An 11,066-nucleotide genomic window follows, 5' to 3' on the forward strand; every position below is an offset into this window, starting at 1 on the left:
TCGAGCTGTAAGTGTAGGAATTTATAAGTACTATAAAGCGGAATTTCATGAATCAAATTCATAAGCACTTAAATCAGGATCACATGCATATATAATTAAGGATCACATACAAGTTTAGAAATAACCTTTGTAGCGTGATTTCAACAAAGCTTGAATGACTTGGATTGAGAATCTCAGATGTGATTCCTCTACTTAGTCCACCAACCCGGATCAACACTCCACCAATGCTAGTTGGAAAGGAAGAAAACTTCTTTCTTGTTTTTGGAGTTTAAACGTGACTTTGATGAAGAGAGAGAATAGGAGAGAGAAGATAATAAGAGAAAAACTGATTGTTTTCTTTTCTGCCTAACCCAAATATATAAAAGTATTTAGGTCAGATTTCTCTCCTTTTCCCCTCTCTTGGCCGGCCACCCTAGGGCCCTCTTGGGCTCTAGGTTTCTTTTGTTGATCCAAGTTTAATGTGTGACCTTGTAGGATCCGTTACATTGGGCTTCGGGTTTATTTATTTACTAATCCGAAGTTCTATAGCTTTCTCTAGCAAGACGTATAGACGACCCAATATAACGAACTTATTATCTCTATAATACGATCCATTATATATTAGTAATTGCATTTAAGTCGAGGACATAAATCCTTCAGTAAGCACATGCCCTGAAAAGGGGATCAACTCTCCTTGCGGTGCTGCTCCATTCGCTTATCGGTTAAGTTGGAACAACTCCCACCCAGTTGATCCAAGTGTTATCGGTTTAATTTATTTTTTAATATAACAAGTTGTTGTCCGACACGCGATGCGCACCGCACCCCGAAGGTGGAAAAAAAATTAAGAAACAAAATCAAGAGTGTAACAATTTTAGCTAATTTGTTATAATTTACAAAGTGTATTTGCTTTAGCTATTCGAACTGAACTTTACAATAATCGAGTAAGGGGAAACAAAGGCATCTAACTTTGATAGTTAAGGACATAAGTTAAGTAGCTTGCTTCACATAAGTGCATATAGCCCTTGTTAATTTTGGTATTGTTGGGTTACAAAATACGAGAAGGGTCTTTGCTAGAACATGTAGCAATTCGATCCCAGGTCATTGTTATATATATATATATATATTCCAAGAAGTTAAACAGGGCTACTAGCAAAAGGTTTTCGTTTATACGACACAACACCTAACTCTAAGGGGCAAACTATTAACGCATACCAGTAGTCGGAATAGCAAACATCTAACAAAAGGATTATTTGGATCATTAATGCATTAGCTTAGTTTGTAGGCTTAGCAACGCCATCCGCCAAGGTCGAAAAAATTGATGAATGAAATCAATGGTGTAACAATTTGAGCCAAATCATTATTGTTATCGTTTAAGACGTGTATTTGTTCTTACTCCCCCTCTCTTTTTCTTTCCCTTTCTTTCCTTCTCTCTGGTTTTTGATGTTTTTGTTTATATTTTAACAATCTCTATGAAAGTGTTTTTTTTATCTCATTCGCAATTATACTCCAAAAATCATCGAACATTTGAAGTTTTTATTCCAAAACTACGCCTATGCGTTTTTATATCAACCATTAACAATGTACACCATTAATAACACCATCAATAACCACTAAATGAAACTTTCACAACTCACATAAGAACATCAAAAATTCATTTACTACATAAAGTGTAACAATTCTCACAAATAGAAATAAGTTCATCATCCAACACAATTAACTAAAGGCATATTGCTCATCTATGGGCAGTGCTATAGCAGTAAAGGAATATTGCTCCAGTTGAATTTTCCAACTGATCCAGCTTGTGTGTTGCTGTGTTCTCACGCTTCTGAATCCTTGGATCATTTTTTTTATTCTTTCAGTGCGGCTATTCTGGGCAAGTAAACAAACAGATAATATAATGCGCACTTTCTAGTTTCTAGTACATTTATGGTTTACTATACAGTATGGAAGTATGAAATGTGATCGTCTGAAAGGGTTTCAGTAAGATAAAAAGGGAAAATAGCATGTAACAAAATTGGTTTGCGTATAAAGATTGACATAAAGGAAGTAGTGGATTTACATAATGGAAAGTTTTAACTTCTTAAGGGGCATTTGGTATAAATAGTGTAAATGAAATGAAAAAGATTTTAATAAGAAGGGCAAAGGGTAATAATAAGCGTTACCTCTATTTTATGTTTGGTATAATGGTGGAATGAAAACAATATGAGAAGAATATGATTGAGAAAGGGAATGAATTTTGTTTCCACTAGTTTAACAAGGATAACAAATGGAAGGATTGTGTTATCCTTTACTTTGGAAACGGTTTTTGTTACTTATAACTCATATTAAACAACTAGAAATGGAAACACTTACTCGAATCCGTTTCCAACATATAAAAAATTCATACCAAACACCCTCTTATTCTATTTCCACCCCTCAAAAAAAAACCTTCTTACTCTATTTCCTAATAGTTACAAACAAGCAATATTATGATATTTTATTTGTACAGTTCATGCTCAAAGTAGTATTTTGCTAATATAAGGAGATAGATGAAGTGGTGGTTTTGTAATGTGTAATGCCCCATTATAAATTGTATATTTCATTTATTGCTTATTCATTTCTCAATAATGAAAGTAACATCCCCAATCCCTTAATCATCCTCCTTATATATATATATAAAAGGATTCAATTCCTTCATTTTGTTTGTCATCAATATTCCCTCAAAATGAATTCACTACCTTTATTCTTGATATTGGTGTACTTCATTTCTTCTCCAATGCTTGCTCACTCTATTCCAACTTTTCCAATCTGGAATCATGTGTTAGCACTAACATATGGTGTCAATTACTGTAGAGCGAACCCATGCCATGGTGCTCCAATCAACTTTGAGAGAATAACAATACATGGTCTTTGGCCTAACTCACGACCAAGTAAAAATCCTCTCCGACCTCAAGATACACTCCTCCAATATTGTGACTTGAGTTCTCAATTGAGAGCACGCGATTTGTCAACGCCCATTACCATCGAACTCAAGACCAACTGGCCAAGTATAACGAACTATCAAATACAAGGTCAGCCGCTTGGTGTCTGGAACTATGAGTGGCGAAAACATGGAATATGCACTTGGTTTAACAAGGAACCTTATTTTCGACGCGCACTTGACATTTACTATGTTGTGAATCCTGACTTGATTTTGACAAGTAAGTACTTCATTTTAGCTTTTTCTTGAAACCCCCCCACACATATATATAGCAATTCTTTAAACTAACGATGTTATGCTAACATACATGCATACATTATTAATTACAGGTTTCCCTCCGAATAACACCGTAAAATACACGGTGACTGACATTCAAAACTATCACAGACAGAGAAATTTTCCGATCCCATATTTATATTGCTACGGTGATTTACTCTTGGAGATTGATTATTGTTTGAATGACGCAGCTGATACAATTGTAAATTGCGACATTTACTACAGCTTAGGATCCAATTGTGGTAGCAATGGCTTTTATATATATACTATGTAAGAAGCTTTATATATACATGACTGTTTTAAGTGGTTATTTTTTATAAATTTGACTATTGTATTTGAACTTTTATAATTAATAAATCAGATTCTCTTATATGAATTTAGACATTTAGTCTCGTGTTAGGCTATCAGTCCTATCACTAATAACTGTGATTGTGGTATCATATAGATATTTACCTAAATCATGCTTCTGATTTTCAAAACCCTAATTAGTTTTTTTTCAAAATCAGCCAAACCTTATATAACACTTATACTGATTAGCAAAGAAATTAGTGATTGAACATTTAACGAAGACGACAAAGTGATTGAGCAAACTGTCGATTGTCAAACCTTATGTACTCCGATCCACTTGCTGCAATTCATAAACCCACGGCATCCTTGGGACATAGTGGGCATCAATACACTCGATGCTCCAGGTCTCCTGGGAAGCAAAAGATGGGAGATCTGAAAGTAGATGGAGGATGTTCCTTTTATTGAACGAAAACAGCATCACAGTGGAATGTATGCATGTAATTAATCTTTTGTTTTTATTAGTCTTTTGTTTTTGGGTTTTTCTACGTTATACCCTTATATTTTTTCAATTTCTACGTTTTTTTTTTTTTTTGACAGGTTCAATTTCTACGTTGTACCCCAAGCTTTTCAAAATTCCACACAATACCCTTAAACTTATCTTTTTCAACGGACAATACCCCTACCGCTGATTATACATCATTAATTTCGTCTACTTTTTATAATCCGGTGAAACGAATCTAATTAGTGAATAACCTTCTAAGGGTTAAACTATATATAAGTCAAATTAGTTCCAATAATTTTAAAAAAAATAATGAAATTAATGACATATAATCAGCAGTTTGGGCATCGTGCATTAAAAAAAGGTAAGGTTGAGGGTACCGTGTGGAATTTTTAAAAAGCTGGGGTAAAACGTAGAAATTGAAGAAACACAAGGGTATAACGTAGAAAAACCCTTTCTTTTTTTTAACTTTAGAACATGTAGCTTTTTTTTTTACATCGAGAAAACGTGCATTGATTAAATAACACAGTACAATCTATTATTAATACAACCACGCAACAAACAAAAGAAAACCTAAAGAAGCTTGATGAGCTCTTACATGTCCTAAAAAACATAAATAAGCAAAGCTGATAAAAAGTCGCCAATGAAGTAGTGCATCGTTGGTCGATGAATGTGCTGGTGGAAGCATTCCACCATAACTCTGATGACTGATGGATGTGGTAGGAGAAGCAAATGTCGATCATGATCTGGACAACGAACCAAAGGCAAGATTTGCATCTTGCCGCATGAGCAATCCCAACGAACTTCTAACGCGTGGGATTCTTGGCTCATGATCTGTGGAAAAGTTACATTCCTAGGTGACTCATGACTCTCTCGCAAGAGTACGTCATGTTTCTCCTTAAAGTAGGAGAAATGGGGCGTGCTAAAATCCACCAAATGAAACTAGGGTGTCGCCTGCTGATTTTGATTTTTCAAGGCAAAGACCATGAAGATCCTTGCCAAGCGAAAATGAGAGCTAAACATGGTGAGCTCTCGAACACACCACCGGTTTGGGAAACCGGAAAACAAAAAGTCCAACCATGAATAACCAACATCGCCTCGACCATACTCACATTTTTCATCCATGTGATGTACATGTTCCTTTAACAAACAGTTGAAGAAAACTACAGATGTGACTACTACTACCTTACATCACCATCCCTTTTTCAACTGGCAAACATTTCTCAGAAGCCAGAACCAACAACAAACTAAATCGTGATCAACTCAGACGAACCAACTAACACCAACTAAACAACGAACCATACATACGGAGAAAAAAACCTCAAAATTTATAACTAGCATAGCTAGGGGGGAAGGGGAAGGGGAAGGGGAAAGGGAATCCCAACTACTGGGGGGAAGGGAAGGGGATGCCCAAGCCTTTGACAGTTTGGTCAATATAACATTTACAGTCACTTTTATTTTAAATTTTCAGGAATAAGTTGTCAATATCTATAACAATCCTTGCTTTATCTATTAAAAAGCTCACAGGTAATCTAACACTCACATCAATGTCGACTCTGAATGATGTGGTATGCCTTGGAAGACGCTGAGATTTCTTAAGGAGTACCTACCCTTTCATGGTGACTTTCGCTATTGTTGGTTACTGCAGAATACTTGAGCTTGTTGGCTAACAAAAAAAGAATAACAATAAATTGAAGAAACTGCAAGTATAGTACCTCTTGTATACTATAAAAACAAATAATGGGAATTACTTGCACCTATTCATTATATTAAAGAACAAAACCCACAATGCTTGGATCAACTGGGTAGTGGTCGTTCCAGCTTAACCGATAAGGGAATGCAGCAGCTTTGGTAGGATAGCTGACCCCCTTTTCGAGGGCCGTCCTTACAGCTCGATCGGATTAGTTGGGGTCTAGCTGAGTCCCGATGCTGAATGTCAGCAAGGAAAACTACTCCTTCGAGACCAAGAGTAGAGTATGCATTGAACACTACAAAAAGTATGAGCCAAGCGCAATTTGGTAAAAATAAATATGCCTATTATGCCGGAAGTGGTAGGAAAAAAGTGTAACAAATTAGTAGTCCACCTTGGTGCCCCAATGTTGACGAGTCAAATACTTGCAAAGATGCACAGCAACAATGTTTACTTGTAAGCTGAAGAACAGAATTTGATCACTAATTCTATATATAGTAATGATATTTTAATCTATGGATAATTTATTGAATAACAAGCTGCCTTAGGTTTGTAGAAGATGTGAAGAAAAGTTTTGAACTCCACGAATAAAAGGAGGAGGGTTTTGCCATTCACTGCTTTGATATCGATAACGAGTTAGGTGATAGGAAAATTCACAATCGCATATGGTTTTCCAATTTCCACGTCTTGCCCGATTTTATTATGTCAGACTTTCTTGCATTGAAAAAGAAAAGTGGTGGCTTCAAAGAGTTTGTATATTTTCCATGTTCAATGGTGATGCTCAGCAAATGTTGTTTGTTTGCACAACGCAAGCACTGCAACTATTCAAGCTTCTGTCAATGCTCAGTCTCTTGAAGAGGTATAATTAGACAAACTATACACATCTTTAGAGTGCTATTATTGTTCTTATCAGTTGTCAAGCCTTGGGTCTTCTGTGGGCCTTTTGTTTTCTTGGGCCGAACAGTGACATACTTAAGCAGCATAGAACTAGAAGCGAACAGATATTCACTTTATGTTACTAGAGTCGAGTGCTTTCTATGAACTACTAGAAAGGACAACTATGTTTGTGGCTCGTGCACTTCAAGATTTTGAGCCTTAAAACTTTTTCTTCAAGCAACACTATTAAGCCACTTTCGGGGAAATGGCTCTTTCCGCCTATGGCCTAACAATTGCGCAAGGTTGGTGTGTATAATGCAAATATCTATCAGCAGCTTTCCGTGTAGAGATGAATTCAGTTATTGAGTTATTTAGTTTTGAAATCATACCACTGCTGTAGGAATAATCAAATTCTGATGTTGAGACTTGAGAAGCTCCTGCTGATGTAACCAATCTGGTCACTACCCAAACTCGTTGTCACTCATCATAACTCAGAAGGAGATGGTCTTTGGCTCTGTGCCTGACTCTTTTCATTTATATGTTTACCTGCAGAGATCAAAATATATTATAGCATTATGCAGCTTCCATTAATCTTTCAATGTTGTTGCCAGAAGCATAGTGAAATGCCCTCGGCCCTCCTACTTGTAATTCTGTAGCAAGAGCCTAGGGGACATAGGTTGCGCTACATGTATTGCGTTGTAGACTATAAACTGCAGGAAAGCTCTATTCTGCTGTGGTATTGTCAGCACAGAAAGCAAAATTGTTGAATATGAACAAGTTGTAAGATTCAGAATATTTAAGTCTAACTCAATTTCTTAGGAAGGAATTTGCAGTCATTATGTTACTTATAAGCAGTGAATGTTTTAATAAATTTCTCACTTTTTGGCAATCACGTGTACTTGGGCAACTATAGCTGTTTATATTATCTATTTGGCCAAATGGAAGTTAATGGCCTAAAGCGAAAGGATGGATAGTGAGATGCTACTTGAAACTCGAATGGATCATACAGGAGTTATCTCATATTGAAAAAAACTTTGAAGTTGTCATACCACACTGAGATTCAGAATGCTGTTTTTCATCCTTGTCATCGAGACAGTTACCCTGAAAGCTTGACCTGCAGAAGATGCACAACCAATTTTTAACACATAATTTTTACGAAAAGAGAGATCCTCTAGAAGTGAGAGAAGGCTGAAGAGCGTGTATCAATTCTACACCAACCTTGGCAGACGTAATGAGCATTTTGCGATTCCCCCAACAAAGAAGAAGTATGAGAAATCAGCAACTTTTAGCAGAGGTGAGCGACAGAAACCAGTAGAATTCCCATTGGACGCATACCTGAATATCCTAAAAACAGAATAAGTCATCACACAACCATTAATATAGCACAAATAATGAAAGCAAATAATGATTGTCCACAGATGATAAACTAATCTAGAAAACAATTGAAGCAAAATTCAGATTTAAAAGCCAACATCTACCATTCTATCTTCAAGGCACGTACTGTATTACAATACAAGCTCTAGACTTATAGTATGATGAGAACACAGTGCTTGTGCTAGTAAATTGTACACGTAATAATGCTTCTAGAACTATCATAAGCTGACATTCCAGTGAGAGTAGGACCTCATCCCTGAGCATCCCAATTTCAAAAAAACTACTCATATTCTAATGTTTACAGCTAAATATGTTAAAGTCATATGTTACTCATAGAAGTACTAAGATTTAGGAATACCTTAAGAAGTGGACTTAGAAGTAAATATAACTACTTAGCTAATATACTTTTTTTCTCATTCTGATGTTATGCAAAGAAATCGGCTACTTTATAGGTTTTTGTTGGGGAAGGCTATATGATGTAAGCATAGCACATGCATTATGCACTCCCAAAGAAAGGAAGAACTTGAACTTATGTAAGGAAGCTTATATAGGAATTTCAAATTATATCAGGACAAACACAATGGCATAAAACATAGGTCCAATACATAATACAATTTGATTATAGAAGATATAATAAAGAAAAAAAAAAGATTGTCTTTCCTAATACAATTTAGAAAGTGCAGGGGTTGGAGATCATTGGCTGGTTGACTTCATGAAGACAATAAGGTAGCTTGGATAACCTTTCGACCTCATTTTTTCTATGAGGATGAAAGTCCGCATCTGCTTCATAATCAATATAAATGGTGTTTGGATCGGAAAAAGCTGTTATATCAGGAGTCAAGAAAGCGCTGTCAGTAGACGAATCATCACTATCGTCATCTTCTTTAGGTAGCATTTGGTGAATCATTGTTGTTTCGGATAAATCTTGTTGATCATCTACAGGTACAGGTCCCTCCTCTCCCAACTGCAAGGGTAGCTGATGCTGTAATACGTTGATTTGAGTTTCCACTGACGAATGATCCATAGTTGGTGGTTGGCGTATAGATTTTGCTATAGAAACTAAACTCTCTGTATAACCAATAAGAGTCCCATCTGCAGGAATCCGGAGTGATTTGATTTCTTGCGTAGTCAAATTCAACGAAGTTATTGTACCAGACGAGATGAACACAATTTCCTTTTTCTTCCACAACACCATATATGAAGGACGTAGCGATCTGGGTAATTGGGGAAAGGTGATATTTAGTTGTTTGTTCCAAACACCGGTTGTACCATACCCCTGGAGAACCCAAATATGCAGCTCGATATTGTGTAGTAAACAATATACGGTAGGGTAGATATTGTTGGAGCCTTGATATAAAAAGCCATTAAGATATGGTGCATCCAAAGACAGAGGAGTCTCCACAAAGACCTCATCAACCATGTCGAACGAGAGAAGACAGTCTCTCATTTGCCACCTAAGATCATGAGTCAATATCCAATTATGCATGCGACCATTAGAGGAAGAAGCCCCCATCCGCAAGATGGTATGATAGTGAATGTACAAATAAGGATCAACGAGCCGCCTCCAAGAATTAGTAGCTAGTGAATACAACCATACAGCACCGGGATCCATCCTATCATGTACACCGACAACCTTGTAGTCATTGGTAACGCTATCGAAGCCAAAACCGAAACAAGAACAAGGAATATCATTGGCCAAGGGGAGTTTAAAAAGTTCTCTAGTAGCAGGGTTCCAGAGCAAAAACACAATATCAACAAGACAAAATCCTTTTGTAAGTCGGATAAAAAAGAGTCCATTACACGGGCCGACAAGCAAGCATTGACTGATAATATCGCGATGATAGATTTGGAATTGGGGTGGATCATAAACAACAGTAGGCGCAGGCCTAAATTTGAAGGCGGTTTCAAATGTAAGGTTTTGGTAGGAAAATATGGAGATGGAACAAGCTGCCTTAAAAAGGGACAAAAGAGAGTCGTATTCGTATTCATATTCATATTCGTTTTCGTATTCTTGAAATTCCGACTGCAAACGAGAACAACGACTATAGTAATGTTTAGTAGCAAAATCAGGGGATCGAATCAGAAGCAGCCAATACTTACTCACGCAGCTTAATCGAATCAATGATTTTACTCGCAAACGACTCAGAATCTCAATCAACAAATCCTCTCGCAATTTCTCCAATCTATTCATCTTACCAACTACCAAAGTAATCAATCACAGACTGAAAACTGATTACTAAACACTAAAACAAACAACACAGGTCGAAATTATGATTACCTGCAATTTCGCAAACCCCTTCCTTGCTACCCACTTTTGCTTTTCTACAAATTTCGAATTCAACTTCATCCAGATTCCTTATTGAAGGAAATGAAATGAATGAATTTGCACTCTCTTCTTTGGATTTCAAATTGGAAAAGATTAAACCCTAAACCAGTGTTTTATGCTTTCTATTCTAATATTTTATATATGTTTTTTTGTGACGCGTAATATTTGAAAGGGTAATGATATAGTAGCTACATATAAGCATTAAATACATTTCTTTAAATGAAAACAGTTTAAGAATTCAAGATACATTTTCACATCAATTGAGGTCATTTTAAGCACCTTATACATAGCCCTAAGGGCTATGTATATCATTTTCCTATTTTAAGTTTCTTTGCCAGCTTGATAAAAGAATTTTTTAACAATAATAATACAAACTTTTGGCCGTCTTCTCGAAATAATACAAATTTTTGATTCTCAATATCTATCTATATAATACTATAAAGCAATAAGGATTTGCTTAGGTATCATGAGCAAATTAAATTGGCTGACGTTTTGTTAAAGTACTTCTTTGGCTTATGTCTACATGTTTGAAAATTTTCGGTTTCTTAAATTTGAAAAGAACTATACCTTTTGATTGAGATTTTGATTACGATATTTTAGGAAACAAAGATATTTCATCCTTAGTATATTCATTTTAAGAAGCTAAATTAAATGAAATCATTATTGCAAAAGGAAACTAAATCGCCTTAATCATGATTTGCTTTTTCTAAATTGCCATTTTAGTTATTTTGAACAATTAATTAATAAAAGAAATCATAACGCTTGCCCGTTTCCGTTTGACATTTTTTATGCGCCCAAA

The 11,066-nt window shown here is 35.9% G+C and overlaps 1 protein-coding gene across 16 annotated transcripts; it reads right to left on the reverse strand.

Moving 5' to 3' along the window:
* Window positions 1-1,614: 1,614 nt before the first annotated feature.
* LOC104893900 (F-box protein CPR1) lies at window positions 1,615-10,420 on the reverse strand. Of its 16 annotated transcripts, none has more exons than XR_008969543.1 (6): window positions 10,220-10,420; window positions 7,786-7,911; window positions 7,617-7,681; window positions 6,957-7,113; window positions 3,821-3,911; window positions 1,615-1,848 (listed from the first exon to the last, which is right to left on the reverse strand). XR_008969543.1 is itself a non-coding variant. In XM_048644477.2 (2 exons), exon 2 carries the CDS (start codon window positions 10,130-10,132, stop codon window positions 8,612-8,614), a length of 1,521 nt encoding a protein of 506 aa, XP_048500434.1. In that variant the 5' UTR covers window positions 10,133-10,140; window positions 10,220-10,407; the 3' UTR covers window positions 8,471-8,611. The 16 variants fall into 16 exon arrangements, 3 of the variants coding, with proteins under 3 accessions (XP_048500434.1, XP_019105190.1, XP_057251129.1); XR_008969542.1 differs by having other exon boundaries at window positions 3,821-3,934; XR_008969541.1 differs by lacking the exons at window positions 1,615-1,848; window positions 3,821-3,911 and adding exons at window positions 3,936-5,989; window positions 6,086-6,152.
* Window positions 10,421-11,066: the final 646 nt, after the last annotated feature.

The sequence above is a fragment of the Beta vulgaris genome, chromosome 5 (assembly GCF_026745355.1).
Source record: "Beta vulgaris subsp. vulgaris cultivar EL10 chromosome 5, EL10.2, whole genome shotgun sequence".
Lineage (NCBI taxonomy): Eukaryota > Viridiplantae > Streptophyta > Magnoliopsida > Caryophyllales > Amaranthaceae > Beta > Beta vulgaris.